General features: G+C 38.0%; 1 protein-coding gene across 2 annotated transcripts in view; it reads right to left on the minus strand.

The window, feature by feature from the left end:
• The window catches only part of LOC126234396 (zinc metalloproteinase nas-14-like), a 300270-nt gene that overhangs the window by 191478 nt on the left and 90831 nt on the right, over positions 1–17961 (minus strand). For both annotated transcript variants that reach the window (XM_049943093.1, XM_049943087.1), the window contains one exon: positions 12230–12363. In XM_049943093.1, coding sequence (XP_049799050.1) covers positions 12230–12363 — 134 coding nt within the window. The remainder of the gene's footprint in view (positions 1–12229; positions 12364–17961) is intronic.

Here is a 17961-nt window from a genome sequence, read left to right on the forward strand (position 1 = left end):
TGTCATGGAATCGATAGACACCAACAAATGCATTCACAGTTCTTATTAACAACTGTTTCATATCAGTTGGCATTTGTCACGTGAAAATAGCTCATAAGATAATTTGTATGCTCATAGAGTATATTGAAGAAAAGTAGAGTCGTCGTAGGAACCATGTTCTGTTCAATTTTCTGGGAGTGACATCTAATTATCATGGATGCCAGAGATAATTGAGACAGAGCTTCATCATGTTGCAAATTAGTGTTATAATATAAAAAACGTATGTTAACATAAACATAAAATAAATATAAAAAACGTATGTTAATATAAAACACGTTACCATATGCTTTTTATATTAACATATGCGAACATACATTTTTTATATTTATTTTATGGTTATGTAAACAAACGTTTTTATATTTATTTTATGTTTATGTTAACATACGTTTTCATGTTTATTTTTATGTTAATGTTATTGTTTAGCTTAACACGCAAAATTAGTTTAAAGTTTGTTTAACATTTGTTTGTGTACTGTCATTTCGAATTTAATTGATCTTTGTTTATAGTGTAATTAATTTATCGTAGTTTAAAGTTTAATTAATTTATCTTTGTTCCAAGTTAAATCAATTTATGCAGAAAATAAATCAAATTTTGCTAATATTTTGGTCTCGCAAAACGCGACCTCAAAAAGTAGTTTAAAGTTTGCTTAATATTTGTTTAACATTTATTTGTTTACTGTAATTTCGAATTTAATTGATCATTGTTCTAAGTTTAATTAATTTATCTTTACTTTTGAATGCATTACGGGAACAGCAGTGATCAATGTCTTATAAATAATTACTATTAAAAACAGTCTTGATCACGATTTATTTAACAAGGTGACCGGTTTCGACCACTACTGTGGTCATCTTCAGACCATTGAGTAGGAACCTCTTTCTGTTGGAGAATCATCAGAGTAGTGATTCTCCAACAGAAAGAGGTTCCTACTCAATGGTCTGAAGATGACCACAGTAGTGGTCGAAACCGGTCACTTTGTTAAATAAATCGTGATCAAGACTGTTTTTAATAGAAATAATTTATCTTTGTTTTAGGACTACCTAAACTATTGTAAAATAAATAAAAATTTTGGTAGCACTAAAACAGTGCTACATAAAAATATTGTAAAATATATAATAATTTAAAACCTTCTTCTGTAAATTTGTTCACCATTGTGTCCTTTTACAACTTATTAATGTGGAAAATCACCTTCATAATGTTTATCGCTACCTTTTTGTTGGCTTTCTTCGTTAGAATGCAAATCGTTTTCTTCCAAATAACATTTGTTAATTGTTTTAAGAATCTTGTTTATCTATCTTTTTCTACTTCGATTATTTAAATCTTTTAATTCTACAAAAGCATCTTTTTGTTTGTCATAAACTGTAATTTTTACACAACCATTTTAAAGTAAAACTAAATCTAAACATACTATTTGGTATTCTTTGTCTAACTAACTATTTAATTTTTCGCTTATATCTTGGTAATGGATTTCATTCTTAAAAAATAGATCCATAATTTTAGCATTTCTGTTTTCTTCCATAAACTACTGTATTATAGAGTTGGAGAAAGACTGATTTTAAAATTAAACAATATAAACTAGATTCATTAAAAATATAGTGTTTTTTTATCATCTTTTAACCCTGTCTGGCATACAGGTCTCAAATTTACTAATAAATTAGTATCATCTATGTCTACATTCTTTCTAATTTTATTTGTTTACGTAACTAAGGAAACAGATGTATTTGTTTACATAACTGTTAAAACAGATGTATTTGCTTACAAATATAGGTCTTTTTCATTATATGTTAGACCTAAGGGTCTAGATAAATATAAATTAAATAACAAACATAAGTCTTTCTTTAAGGTGTTGTTTAAATTTTATCGATATTATACTTTAATCTTGTAATTTAGATAAATATTTTTATTCTTAATCTCTTCTTGCAACCAATAACAATCTGGTATATTTTCTGTGTTTAATTTATTGTTGTTGTACACAATTATCTTTGTGTTTTACAGAACTAAGGAAACAGATGTATTTGTTTATATAAGTAAGCAAATTAATTATTCCTAAAGATGTATTTTTTTACATAACTAAGTAAACCGATATTTTTGTTTACATAACAAAGTAAACAGATGTATTTGTTTATATAACTAAGTAAATTAATCATTCCTAAAGATGTATTTATTTACATAACTAAGTAAACAGATGTACCGAGCGAGGTGGCGCAGTGTCTAGCACACTGGACTTGCATTCGGGAGGACGACGGTTCAATCCTGCGTCTGGACATCCTGATTTTTCCATTATTTCCCTAAATCGCTCCAGGCAAATGCCAGGATGGTTCCTCTTCCTTACCTAATCCGATGAGACCAATGACCTTGCTGTCTAGTCTCCTCCCTCAAAAACGACTCAACCCAAACAAATGTACTTGTTGCAAAAATAGTGGATTTTTCATTGCCTTTTAATATGTTCAAATTGGATGGGTTCAAATTTTCTAATAATTTTTTATCATCTTCATCATAAGGTAAAATTTTTTATCATTAATTTTATAACAACATTAATAATTGATTTGTTATATATCTAACTTAAAAAATATTAATAATTAAATTATTAGTTTAATCTTTTTTATATATTTTGTAGAATTATATCTAATATTGTTCTTTATTACTTCAACAATAAATTTATTAAAATTTTCATTTTAATAACCTTACATTGGATTTGTTTCTATCTTCTATATACATATTATAATCTTATATTTTTATGTAATTTATTAGACAACTGGGAATCATACCACAGCAAAAACCGTGGATTTGGGTAATCTATTTTAGTTATTGATTTTCTGTTCTTCTTAATTTTCTACAATCTATCCACATTGATAGTATCTTTCCATGATTTCTTGCAAAACAATCTAAATTCTTTTTAATATTACATAAATTGCATATTTTCAAACTGTTGTCCATACAACTTTCTACATTTTGTACTTTGTAGTCCCAACAATTTTGTTCATTTCATTGTTTTCTGTCGTGCATTTCTTCCGTACTATTATGTATATTAGCCATTTTAATAGAATATCTGCTAATACGATCATTATTTAAACATCTTTTGCAAATCTAGTCTACCTAATTTTTTTCCATATACTGTTACACTTTTTATTGTTTCACGGTTAGTACACTTTTCACATCATTTGTTCTGTTCAATGTGTTATAGTTCTGAATTTATTTGTTTGAATAATATTTATTAAGTTTATCATTATTTATACACTTTTTACAAATCGATCTTGGTTTATCTAACTTTGTTCCATATTCTGTAATGTCTTTAACTATACAGCATTTATCACATTTCTTTTGCTCTGTTCTCCATTTAATACATATAAAAATTAATAGTGTTGTCCATTTGTTGTTGTCCATTTAATTTTTAATAAAATTTACTTCTGTTAACTAATACATTTTAATATAATTTACTTACATTCACAGTGCGAAAATTTTAAAATTATATACTTTTGTTAACTAATTCATTTTATTTTCTTAAAGTTGTCCATTTTTTGCTTTACATTTACATTTTTATAAAATTTACTTTTGTTAACTAATATATTTACTTACATTAACAATACAAATTACCTTTGTTAACTAATTCATTTTTTAAATTTTTATTGGCGTCAATTTTCTGTTGTCCATTTATATTTTTATAAAATTTGCATTTGTTAACTAATACATTTTACTTACTTTAACAATACAATGTACCTTTGTTAACTAATTCATTTTTTATGTTCCTATTGTTGTCCATTTATATTTCAGTAAAAATTTAATTTTTTTGTTGTTCTTGTGGTCTTCAGTCCTGAGACTGGTTTGATGCAGCTCTCCATGCTACTCTAGCCTGTGCAAGCTGCTTCATCTCCCAATATGTACTGCAGCCTACATCCTTCTGAATCTGTTTAGTGTATTCATCTCTTGGTCTCCCTCTCCGATTTTTACCCTCCACACTGCCCTCCAATACTAAACTGGGGATCCCTTGATGCCTCAGAACATGTCCTACCAACCAATCCCTTCTTCTTGTCAAGTTGTGCCACAAACTCCTCTTCTCCCCAATCCTATTCAATACCTCCTTTATTAGTTATGTGATCTGCCCATCTAATCTTCAGCATTCTTCTGTAGCAACACGTTTCACAAGCTTCTATTCTCATCTTGGCCAAACTATTTATCGTCCATGTTTCACTTCCATACATGGCTACACTCCACACATATACTTTCAGAAACGACTTCCTGACACTTAAATCTATGTTAACAAATTTCTCTTCTTCAGAAACGCTTTCCTTGCCATTGCCAGTCTACATTTTATATCCACTCTACTTCGACCATCATCAGTTATTTTGCTCCCCAAATAGCAAAACTCCTTTACTACTTTAAGTGTCTCATTTCCTAATCTAATCCCCTCAGCATCACCCGACTTAATTCGACTACATTCAATTATCCTCGTTTTGCTTTTGTTGATATTCATCTTATATCCTCCCTTCAAGACACTGTCCATTCCATTCAACTGCTCTTCCAAGTCCTTTGCTGCCTCTGACAGAATTACAACGTCATCGGCAAACCTCAAAGTTTTTACTTCTTCTCCATGGATTTTAATACCTACTTCGAATTTTTCTTTTGTTACCTTTACTGCTTGCTCAATATACAGATTGAATAGCATAGGGGAGAGACTACAACCCTGTCTCACTCCCTTCCCAACCATTGCTTTCCTTTCATGTCCCTCGACTCTTATAACTGCCATCTGGATTCTGTACAAATTGTAAATAGCCTTTCACTCCCTGTAGTTTACCCCTGCCACCTTCAGAATTTGAAAGAGAGTATTCCAGTCAACATTGTCAAAAGCTTTTTCCAAGTCTACAAATGCTAGAAATATAGGTTTGCCTTTTCTTAATCTAGCTTCTAAGATAAGTCGTAGGGTCAGTATTGCCTCACGTGTTCCCATATTTGTACAGAATCCAAACTCATCTTCCCCGAGGTCGGCTTCTACCAGTTTTTCCATTCGTCTGTAAAGAATTCGCGTTAGTATTTTGCAGCCGTGACTTATTAATCTGATAGTTCGGTAATTTTCACATCTGTCAACACCTGCTTTCTTTGGGATTGGAATTATTATATTCCTCTTGAAGTTTGAGGGTATATCGCCTGTCTCATACATTTTTCTTACCAGATGGTAGAGTTTTGTCAGGACTGGCTCTCCCAAGGCTGTCAGTAGTTCTAATGGAACGATGTCTGGGTTAACTAATACATTTTATTTATTTACATACATCCGCAATGTAAAATTTTTAATACAATTTACTTTTGTAATTTTATTTATTTACATACATTCACAATGTAAAATTTTTAATACCTTTTACTTTTGTTAAATAATACATTTTATTTATTTTCTTATTGCTGTCCATTTTTTGTAGTCCATTTAATTTTTAATATAATTTACTTTTGTTAACTAATACATTTTACTTATTTTCTTATTGTTGTCCATTTATATTTTAATAAAATTTACTTTTGTTAACTAATACATTTTATTTATTTACATACATTCACAACGTAAAATTTTTAATACCTTTTACTTTTGTTAAATAATACATTTTATTTATTTTCTTATTGCTCTCCATTTTTGTAGTCCTTTTAATTTTTAATATAATTTACTTTTTGTAACTAATACATTTTAATTAATTTACTTGCATTCAAAAAGTAGCTGAAACTAGGTTGCTGCAAGCATAGTGACGTGATTTTTTATTATACTTATTATTATATTATTTTATTATATTATATTATTATTAGGTAATGGGATAGTGGGATGATTTTGTGTGTTTTGGATAATTAGACTAATTTTGTGAAAAATAGAATATGTGAGTGTTAAAGAGCAATTTTTGATTTTTTATAAAATTGAGCTAGTGAACCAGAATATACAAAATCCTCCTACTATCACCACACTTGTTAAGACATTTATCCTACAGGGAGGCGAGACGGCCAGTTCATGTTTCGTAGAAGGCGGTCGGCCGCTGGCGGATTCACAACCGTCCCACTCTAGCACTTCCTCGTCCGACTGAAACCAACGTCTACACATGTCTTTCTTCAGGTCGTCAAACATTTAAAAATCGAACGGTGAAAGACCTGGGCTGTGCGGACGATGTTGCAGTGTGGGTGCGCATATTATCGCGCACCAGGATGATTCCGTCTGACAGCAATCCTTAGGTGTTACGACTTACTGACGTGTCGCACTTGCTGCAACGTGTCTTCAGAGCGCTGCGCGTTGAATGTGGCTCCACGCTCGAGCAGAAGGCCCCGGCACTCGGAGAAGGTCGTCGTGGTCTTATGTGTGCCACCATTTTGAGTCCGATGGCAAACGGCGAAGACAACAGCACGATAATGCCCATCCCTGTACTGTCAATCAGACGAAGGCTGAGGTGCAGCGATTGGTTATCAGGCACTGCAACGTCCTCCTTACACCATGAATCTTTCAGCATGTGGTGTTCGCATCTTTGGGGATGTGAAGAAAGACATGCCTTGGCGTCGGTTTCAGTCGGACAAGGAGATACAAGAGTGGGTGCAGTTGTGGATCCGTCAGCAGCTGGCCACGTTCTACGAACCAGAAATTGATCGTCCAGTCTCCCCGTGGGATGAATATCGTGTGGCGATTACTTTTGATGGGAACAATTCCACGGTACCGCTATGACGGGTTTTGGTTCTCACTTGACTGCCCCTTATTGCGCCACAATAAACTCCGAAATACGACTTAATTTGCCTTTTGAATGTGCTTGTCCACTCCGTTTTCTCAATACGCAATCGTTATGCAGTGCGTTTATACATTCCAGCCGCTTGGTAGCAAAATTGTAGAAAACCGTGTGAGTTTCGTGGCTCGTTATCTTGAAATGGTGTCTCTTGATACGTGACGCAGAGAGTTAAGTATATAAGCGGAAGCAGAGACGAATCGGAAACAAAAAATGAAAAGAAAGAAAGAAAGAAATTGCCAGAGATAGGCTTATGGGCCCTGTAGCTCTTAAAACCCTTCTCCAATGTGAAATAAACTCATCATAGCCTCTTAAATCCGACGATGAAGTGAAGGTTGTCTAGAGGCAAAAACTATTATTGACTCTTTTCCTAAGCACACTCCGAAAAAAAGTGAAATCTTTTCAGTGATGATTTGGGCTTAACTCCGCTAAAGTTTTACGGAATACGTCAAATGGAATCGAACATAAACATTTTTCGTAACAGGGACTGAAATTTTCATCTCCTTGAACGTACACATACACCATCTCGGCTTGTTCCCGACACGAACACCGAACTATTCTGCTGCTTACAGTGCGCTGCGTCAATCACACTGCCTGTAACACACGAGGAAACCACGGCACGTGACCAGAGGAACTGCCACTCGTCAGCACCATCTACCGAGTCAAAGACACATTCCCGGACACACGTTCATGTTTTCCTCCATTTCCAGTAAAGAATCCAGCTCTGCAGTTCGTATATTTTATTAATGTTCGCCCTGTATTCTGCACTTTGCAAACACTTTACTGAATGTACATCAGATACTTCTAATTACTTTTGACCATGTGGAACCTAACTGGAATTTACTTTGTTCTTAAGGTAATCAAAAACTATTACTGATTCTTTTCCAAAGCGCGATGAGGCTATGGGTTTCGATTTATAACTTCGGCACACACATAAATAACCCTTCACTTCAACTGTTTTATTCGTTACAACTGGGTTTGTTCTCAGCACAACAGTATGTAGTATAACGACTCGAAGAAAACTGGTATTACCTTACCGTATGACAATTATTCTGTAAAAAACTTTGTTCTACGAGGATTTCAGTCACGATCTCTGAAGGAGCAATTTCACTTTAACGTTTAAGAAATAATATTACTATTGCTAAAGTGAAGTTAGTTATCTTTTGTCAAATTGGCTCTTACTTAGAGACAAAATGGAAGCAAATCATGAAACTAATAGGTAGGAAAATGACCACAGTTAGTTTTGTGATTACATAATTATTGAAATTAATTTCTTAAGAAACTTTGAAGTTATTTTCAAGTGAAGTTATTATTGACTGATGTTGCTATCTTCTTCTCACAGTTCATTTGCTTAGATGTCAGGATTACTGTCCCTAATACTCTGCAGTATTCTTGTCATGAGCTAAATCATCAACATTGAACGTGTTCCTGGCAGACTCAACTTCCATTTTGTCCTACAAAATACCTTTATTTCCTTGAGTAATCCATTATTTTGTTGAAGACAATGTTTAGCCTAATGACTTTTTGGTGAAATGACTTGCATCTGTGCAATTCATGTCTTTCAGCAGTTTACTATAATAATTGTTGGTATATTAATTTTTCTCCTGTCATCAGATGTAGTAGGCTTTTTAACTTGGTCAGGATTTACACTTAGGACAAGGAGCTGCATGTCATGTCCTGCTATGCTGTTGATTATAATCTTTGTCATATTTTTATAGATAAATCAAAGGAGCAAACTCATACTATGCCCACCAAAGGCTGTCTTACAGCATTCAGCTATCCTAGTTGGAATGTTTAGTGTAGGAATTAAATTGAAAGACAATGGTGCTAATTGCAACAAATATCTACTGCAAGCGTTTTTAAGAAAATCTAGGTTTGTATCACCATCAACCACAATGCTTTTAAATAGGTCAATAGAACTTTTAGATGATTTATGAACAGATTATTGTTTACAGCTGCTGCTCGGTGCTTAGTTACTATTATAAAACATCCGTAATGGAACTCGACGGCTGTTGTACATGTTTCCAGATGCATCTAGAGGCTTTTTTCTTGAGTGTAAGGCAGTTTCTAAGAAATGTGGTGACTCCACCTCGCTTGGTATCTGCTCTAAAGAGATAAGAAACTAACTTAAATCGTTCATCTCTTGCTGTATCTATAGCTGTGGTCGCATGATGTTCAGAGAGGCACATTATGTGAAATGAGTTGGATGAATCAGTCATCAATACAGATGAGTAACTCGTGAAATTCAGTTTTGAATGCTCGGATGATCTGGTGTATTAACAATAGCTGGTTTCGCATACTGACTAAGCTAAAACTGGTTGGACAAAAATGTTATCGTAATTTCTAAATACTTTCTGTTAAGCACTTGTCTGCACAGAAGCTGTACGTTAAAATTTGCAATTCAGCCATTTTCTGAAACTGGATGTTTCTTCAACCATAATCTCTCTTACAATGCGTTTTCCTTCTCCCTAGTCTAAAAGTGGTACATCTCTGACACCTGTAGGAAAAAACAAGACTCAGGAGAACACATGTGAGGTATGGTAACAGACGGGTAATATGCAGTATGTACTATAACCAAGAGGGAGAAATAAGAATGGAAGATCAGGAACAATGTGTTGGCATTACAAAAGATACAAGACAGGGCGTTGTCTTTCTCTCTACTGTTCAGTCTATCCATCGAAGAAGCAATGGCAGAAATAAAAGGAAGGTTCAGAAGTGGGATGAAAATTCGTGGTCATATAGTCTCAGTAACAAGATTCACTGATGACAATGCCATCCTCAGTGAAAGTGAGGAAGAACTATTGAAAGGAATAATGAGCACAATGAGAGGAGTAAAAGAAATAAGATCACTGATAAATGTAACAACAAAATGTTGACTGCAAAGTAGACGAAGCGCAGAAATTTTGCTACTTCGGAAACTAAATAGCACGTGAAGGACGAGGCAAAGAGGCTATAAAAAGCAGACGAGCACAGACAAACACAGCATTCCTAGCCTGAAAAATTTAGTAATATGGAACGCTGGCTTTAATTTGAAAAAGAATTTCCCGCGAAATTGGATTTGGAGCACGTACATCATGGACTGTGGGAAAATAGGAAAAAAGTATCGAAGCGTTTGAGATGCGGTGGTACGGAAGAATGTTGAAAATTGAGCGGACTGATAGGATAAGGAATGAAAAGGTTCTCCACTGAATCGGCTAGGAGAAGAACATTTTTTAGAAAACGTTGACAAGAGGAAGGAAGATACCATACGTTTCAAGATATCAAGGAATAACTTCGATGGTAGTAGAGGGAGCTATGGAGGGTAAAATCTGTGGAGGGAAACGGAGATGCATTCTAAAAATAATTGAGGACGTAAGGCGCATGTGGCACTCTGAAATGAAGAGGTTGACGCAAGAGGGGAATTCGTGGTGGGTAGCATAAAACCAGTTAGATCACTGACGACTCAAAAAAAAAAAAGTTACCACACATCTATAGTGAGAGAACGATATTGAGTACTTTATATCCTAGGGGCTACCATCCTACAGTGCATGCAATGAGGATATGATGAAGACATTGAAGAACGCTAAAGGGTGAGCAGTAAATAAATTATGGAGACTGCTTATATACAATAATAGATACAGAATGATTTAAGAAATATATGTTTAAAAACTTTCAGTGTGTAATTTATATATAAATGTAATTTCAATTGTGAAAGTAAATTCAAGAAGCGACAGGAAGCGACAACATGTAAGTCTTAACCAAACGATGGCGGGAGGGCAGGTTGAGGGGGCACAACGAGACGTACACACACACACACACACACACACACACACACACACACACACGCAGAAACACGCAAGAAAAATTAAAGACAAGTAAACAGTTTGTTGCTTTTACTGCAGAGGAAAGATGATGCTGACTTTCACCTTGGAGATCGCTTCCAACAACAAATCTGTTCTTAATTTTCGCACAGCTCGGAAATTAGATGATGACTACGTATTTTGTAAATCGCATTTTGTATGTGTGTTGAAAATATCTTCGATACTGTTCATAGTAAACTGACGTTTAAGTTACGATACACGTAACAGGATTAATTTGTGTGGTACATCCATTGGTTTTCTTGACACAGTGTGCTAGGCTATAAGAAGCAGAACAGCAGTCGTGTTTCCGCGACACAAATTAAATGTAAAATGAATTCTTTGGCGGGCATATTTATTAGTAAAACATGAGGCGCTAGGGTGTATGTAAATATTTAAAGGCAGAAATCTAAGCACTTCGTTAAGCACATTACATTCATCTTTAAAAGTCACTTGCTCTTAGGAATATAATATCATCCATTTACTTGAGTACTCTGTTTAACTAATAATGCGGTTGGTTTTTGGGCTGACGTACATTGTCAAGACCCGTACGTAAATGTAGTGGAGTCGTTATAGCAACACAAACTTTCACAAGACAAGCGTCACATGGACGATTACTTCGAAAAGCTGAATTGTTACTAACAAACTGGATAAAAAGGCCACAACGATACGACTCCTACTAATTTTTCTAACTGTCCTGCACGTAAATATAATATGTAAATAGTGGACAATTAAAATGTGTCTTGTCCTAATCAAGTATGACCATCTGGACCAGTTATTAAAATAAGATCGTTAAAACAATTTTATCACATACAGGCTGTTCCAGAAATGTTACGACGAACTTCGAGGGTTTGTGGAGGATGTATTGAGGAGCACATCAAAGACAGGAACCCATGTCTGGAAATGTCGTCCAACGACGCTACAGAGTGTCAGAAGTTTGACACGCACTAGCGCCTGCCACCAGACCACCGCTTCACCAGCAAACGCGACTTTCTACGCCGACGCACCATAGGCGGAACGTCTCGGAATGTTGTTTGTTATTCAGCGATCACTACTGATTAGCACGATCGCCAGCGGAAAATGTGAATGTAAGGCTCTGTTGCCTTCGTGGATGATGGTTCTGGACACGGGTTTCCATCTGCAGTTTATTTTTCTCCTGTGTGCTGAAAACACTGGATGTTTTAGAGGGTTCCAGGAGAAAAATAAACTGCGAATGGCAACACGTGTCCGAAATCGCCATCCGCCGAAGCCAGAGTGCATCTCTTTCATAGGAGACAAAGCCTGTCCACGCAGAAGATAGCTCCGTTTCTTCCACTGGCGATTGTGGCAAACAGTTGCTGTCAGTGAATGAGAAACAACATTGTGAAACGTTTCGCGTACGGACCGTCAGTGCGAAAAGTCACATTTCCTGCCGAAGGGGCGACCCGGCACCAGCAGCCAGCGCCTACAGCTTCGATGTTCCGTAGCGTCGTTGGATGACGTTTCCAGACACAGGTTCCTACCTTGATTTCTTCCTCAAGACACCCTCCCCAATCTCCCGAAGTCTATCACAACCTTTCTGGGACACACTGTATAGCAGCGAAAACATTACGATGTATTGCGGGAATATATGTCTGAAATACTTACGACTGGCTCAATTGTACTTCTGTTGTTTCCGGAGTATGCTTTCCTGCCGCCATGCATAATGCTGTTATAGTCGTAATCATATCCGTAATCTGTTACATCTTCAGGATTAAGCTTTTTTAAAAAGCTTTCTTTACCTGAAAGAAAAGTATAGGCGCACTTCATAACAATATTCAAATACGTTTCATCTCATTTCTTAAGCTATTACCTTCTATATGGTATGGCTGTCCTCATTAGATATTGCCTCCTGATGACTGTGGGTAGAAAACCGCCTAAAGAAGTGGGTGACGTGACACTGTCGGGTTAAAGGCCGCCCCCAGTAAACAACATGTCACCTGTCGAAAGGTGTTGGTAGCTACATGAAGAAATGAAGACATCAGACAGAAGGCGGCAGTTTAATATGGGAGCCATTACATTTCTCCCATCAAATTTACGCTATCGTGTTAACGTAAATCATGCGATATAAAGCCTTCAAAGCTGCCTATAATCCTGGAAAGGGTCTAGTCGTTTTGTCTGGGGATGTGTCCTCAAAGCTTACTGAACTGGCTGCTGTTGGTAGGTACGAAGTCGTGCAGCGTTTGTCATCCTGCCTGTGGACCTGGGTACTAGCTGGTGAGCGACGTTGCTCCACCACACAGGACTGGCTTGATGAACGGGTACCAAAGAAGCTGAGGACATTTGAAGAATAACTCAGGCTGAAGATGAATGTAACACTGGAGACTGTAACGGAACTGGCTCATTTTTCGTTATGTACTGGATTACTCGACGCACTCCATAAATTTCCTATACATTACAGATAAGTTCATATTGTAATATCGCATTTCATACGGTTTTAATGATATAAATAAAATATTTTTGTACACTTACATACAGAACATGTGTTCTAGCATGAATCTGGTATCAATAATATCATTTATATTATTTTAAAAAAGCTTAATTTTTTACGTCTGTTGAATTCACTTAAAAATTCGGTTAGCCAATTTAATTACATACAAAGTCAATGACATTAAAATTATTAATTATGAACACTCTAACTGACATCAGGAAATATTATTCATACGTAACTCATTTGTTATGTAAAAGACTTTCTTTGGTGTGTGCTTTACCTGTATCCTTCTCGCCTACTCGGAAATTGGAGGGAAGTTTCTGTAGGCCTAGTTGCATGCTTTTTCGCTTTTCGAAGTTAAGACATGTTTGAATGCTGAAATTATTTTGTGTCAAAAAGATATAAAACTTGTAAGAAGTTAAATGTTCTATCTGAAAGACAATGTGCCTGGAACAAGTTAATTCACCTACATATTTTAAACTAAATTCTGAACATATTCCTGCGAGCAACAATATACCACTGAATACGAAGCCAAGACAGGCATCGAAATACACCGAATTAAGATAAGGTAAGTGGATGGAGGAAAAAGACTTCTGGTCAGGTGAATACAGGTTTATAAATACAAAATCAAATAACGGTAATGCACCAGTAGCTTTAATAATGAATAAGAAAATAGTAGCGCGGATAAGCTACTACGAGTAGCATAGTGAATGCATTACTGTAACAAAGATAGACACGGAGCCAAGTTTATATGCCAAATAGCTCAGCAAATGATGAACAGATTCAAGAAATGTATGATGTGATGAAAGAAAATGTTCAGATACTTAAGGGAGACGAAAGTTTAATAGTCGTGGAGGGGACTGGAATTCGATAGTGGGAAAGGAAGAGAAGGCAAAGTAGTAGGTGCATAGCAACTGGGGGTAAGCAGTGAAAGAGGAAGCTGGCTAGTAGAATTTTGCGCAGAGCATAACTTAATCATAGCTAACACTTGGTTTAAGAATCACGAAAGAAGGTTATATATGTGGAGAAGGCCTGGTGGAGACACTGGAAGATTTCAGATAGATTATATAATGGTAAGACAGAGATTTAGGAACAAGGTTTGGTATTATAAGACATCTATAGGGGCAGATGTGGACTCTGACCACAATTTTTTGGTTATGAACTGTAGATTAAAACTGAAGAAACTGCGGAAAGGTAAGAATTTAAGGAGATGGGACCTGGATAAACTGAAACTATCAGAGATTCTAGAGAGTTTCAGAGAGAGCATTAGGGAACGATTGAAAAATACAGGAAAAAGAAATACAGTAGAAGAAGAGTGGGTAGATTTGAGAGATGAAATAGTGAAGGCTGCAGAGGATCAAGTAGGTAAAAAGATGAGGGCTAGTAAAATCCTTGGGTAACAAAAGGGACATTGAATTTCATTGATGATAGTAGAAAATACAAAAATTCAATAAATGAAGCAGGAGGTTAGTTACTGATCTTCCCTGACGTCGGCTTCTACCATTTTTTCCATTCATCTGTCAAGAATTTTTTGTCAGTATTTTGCAGCCGTTACTTATTAAACTGATAGTTTGGTAATTTTCACACCTGTGAAGACCAGATTTCTTTGGGATTGGAATTATTATAGTCTACTTGAGGTCTGAGGGTATTTCTCCTGTCCCATACATCCTGCTCACCAGATGGTAGATTTTTGTCATGGCTGGCTCTCCCAAGGCTATCACTAGTTCTAATGGACTTCTAGTTTTCAAGGAGTTCCTTGCAGAGTGAGGGAGTGGCCATGTACGTAAAAAACATTTATAATTTGAGTCCATAAATGTATCATGGCACTTCACTGAACAGATTTTTGAATTTTGTGCAGGGGCAGTTGAATTTAGTGAAACTGAACTTCTAATTTTTGTTGTTTATAGATGCCCTAACTCTAACTTCAGACCATTTCTGCTCAATCTAGAGAGGGTTCTTGATTCACTTTATAGGAAGCACCAGAAATTAGTTATCTGTAGTGACTTCAATATTAATTTGGTATATAATTGTACAAGAAAATGGATGCTGTTAGATCTCCTAAATTCATGTGATGTACTGCAGACTGTGCTTTTTCCAATTGGGGTGCAGGGGAACAGTAGTACAGGCATAGACAATATTGTCGCAGAAGAAGCTGAGTAGGACCGTGGTGTAGTGGTTATGATACCTGTCGATTGGAGGGTCGTGATTTCAAAACTCACCTACAATATACCATTTTAATTTCTATATTCGGTTCGAGTACATTCTAGAAGTATCCACAAATGTCAAGAAGCATTGTACTGGAATGTTCTGTAGTTGTATATACACTCCTGGAAATGGAAAAAAGAACACATTGACACCGGTGTGTCAGACCCACCATACTTGCTCCGGACACTGCGAGAGGGCTGTACAAGCAATGATCACACGCACGGCACAGCGGACACACCAGGAACCGCGGTGTTGGCCGTCGAATGGCGCTAGCTGCGCAGCATTTGTGCACCGCCGCCGTCAGTGTCAGCCAGTTTGCCGTGGCATATGGAGCTCCATCGCAGTCTTTAACACTGGTAGCATGCCGCGACAGCGTGGACATGAACCGTATGTGCAGTTGACGGACTTTGAGCGAGGGCGTATAGTGGGCATGCGGGAGGCCGGGTGGACGTACCGCCGAATTGCTCAACACGTGGGGCGTGACGTCTCCACAGTACATCGATGTTGTCGCCAGTGGTCGGCGGAAGGTGCATGTGCCCGTCGACCTGGGACCGGACCGCAGCGACGCACGGATGCACGCCAAGACCGTAGGAGCCTACGCAGTGCCGTAGGGGACCGCACCGCCACTTCCCAGCAAATTAGGGACACTGTTGCTCCTGGGGTATCGGCGAGGACCATTCGCAACCGTCTCCATGAAGCTGGGCTACGGTCCCGCACACCGTTAGGCCGTCTTCCGCTCACGCCCCAACATCGTGCAGCCCGCCTCCAGTGGTGTCGCGACAGGCGTGAATGGAGGGACGAATGGAGACGTGTCGTCTTCAGCGATGAGAGTCGCTTCTGCCTCGGTGCCAATGATGGTCGTATGCGTGTTTGGCGCCGTGCAGGTGAGCGCCACAATCAGGACTGCATACGACCGAGGCACACAGGGCCAACACCCAGCATCATGGTGTGGGGAGCGATCTCCTACACTGGCCGTACACCACTGGTGATCGTCGAGGGGACACTGAATAGTGCACGGTACATCCAAACCGTCATAGAACCCATCGTTCTACCATTCCTAGACCGGCAAGGGAACTTGTTGTTCCAACAGGACAATGCACGTCCGCATGTATCCCGTGCCACCCAACGTGCTCTAGAAGGTGTAAGTCAACTACCCTGGCCAGCAAGATCTCCGGATCTGTCCCCCATTGAGCATGTTTGGGACTGGATGAAGCGTCGTCTCACGCGGTCTGCACGTCCAGCACGAACGCTGGTCCAACTGAGGCGCCAGATGGAAATGGCATGGCAAGCCGTTCCACAGGACTACATCCAGCATCTCTACGATCGTCTCCATGGGAGAATAGCAGCCTGCATTGCTGCGAAAGGTGGATATACACTGTGCTAGTGCCGACATTGTGCATGCTCTGTTGCCTGTGTCTATGTGCCTGTGGTTCTGTCAGTGTGATCATGTGATGTATCTGACCCCAGGAATGTGTCAATAAAGTTTCCCCTTCCTGGGACAATGAATTCACGGTGTTCTTATTTCAATTTCCAGGAGTGTATATTGTATGTGTTCTGGCCGGAGGCAGTTCGCTCCGCGTTCTTGTATGTGCAAGTGCTGAATAAACCTTCGTTAAGTGAAGTTAGTGTTCGTCATTCATCTAATTACACCTTCTTCTACGTGACATTACTCTGGTGGAGGCGCCCGGCATTGAAACTTGTGACGGCGCACATTATCGACGACGCAGTGGCTCCCATCAGGCCACGACAGTGCCGCCGTTTACGTGGAGAGAAACCCGAGTTCCAGCCATGTTCAACACATCCCGATCTGCTGGAGACAGAAGAAGAACAGGACGTTACGATGACAACCTCTGTGTGCCACCACATGAGACATCCTTCCGGGTTCTCTGGTGACAATGGCCAAGATCCAAACAAGTGGCTGAAGGTATACGAGCGTATAGCCAAATTTAACAAATGGGATGCCACCGTGTATTTGGCTAACGTATTTTTCTACCTGGAGGGCACTGCCAAGCAGTGGTATGAGAACAACGAGGAGAAGTTCACAAGATTGAAAGTTTTCCAGGCGGAACTGCCCACGTATTTCTGCGACACACAACGACTGAAGTGCAAGGCTGAAGATGAATTAAAGTGCAGGGCACAGCGTCCAGGAGAAACTACAGCATCCTACATTCAAGACGTCTTGGAGCTGTGTAAAACAGTGGAACCTAGAATGAAGGAGGAAGAAAAGGTTGCACATCTCATGAAGGGTGTCGCTGAGGACATGTATCAAGTCCTACTCCTGAAGGAGGTTTCGACAGCAGACTACTTCATAAAATGGTGCCAGTATAACCAGACAAAGCATCAAAAAAGAATTACACGCAACAAGTTTGAACGGCTTCCTAACGTCGTATCGATGACTGTAATGGAGGAAGCAACAGATTTCACAAGTTTTCTTCGTCAGATAGTGACAGAGGAAGTTCAGAAGGCACTTGGATTGCACGGCGAGCAAAAAAAAAAAAAAAAAAAAAAACCGAGACGCTTCAAGAGGTCATAAGGGAGGAAGTAGAACAGACATTGAACCCAATCTCTCGTCCTTCATTTCCCTTTAAAACGGTGAAAAAGTCGAAACTCAGGCGGAGTTACGTTCCTACAATGCCGCATGAGGAACCTGTTTGGCACCAAGGAAGACACGTCTGGAGGACCCAGGACAACCAACCAGCTTGTT

Source organism: Schistocerca nitens, chromosome 1 (assembly GCF_023898315.1).
Source record: "Schistocerca nitens isolate TAMUIC-IGC-003100 chromosome 1, iqSchNite1.1, whole genome shotgun sequence".
Lineage (NCBI taxonomy): Eukaryota > Metazoa > Arthropoda > Insecta > Orthoptera > Acrididae > Schistocerca > Schistocerca nitens.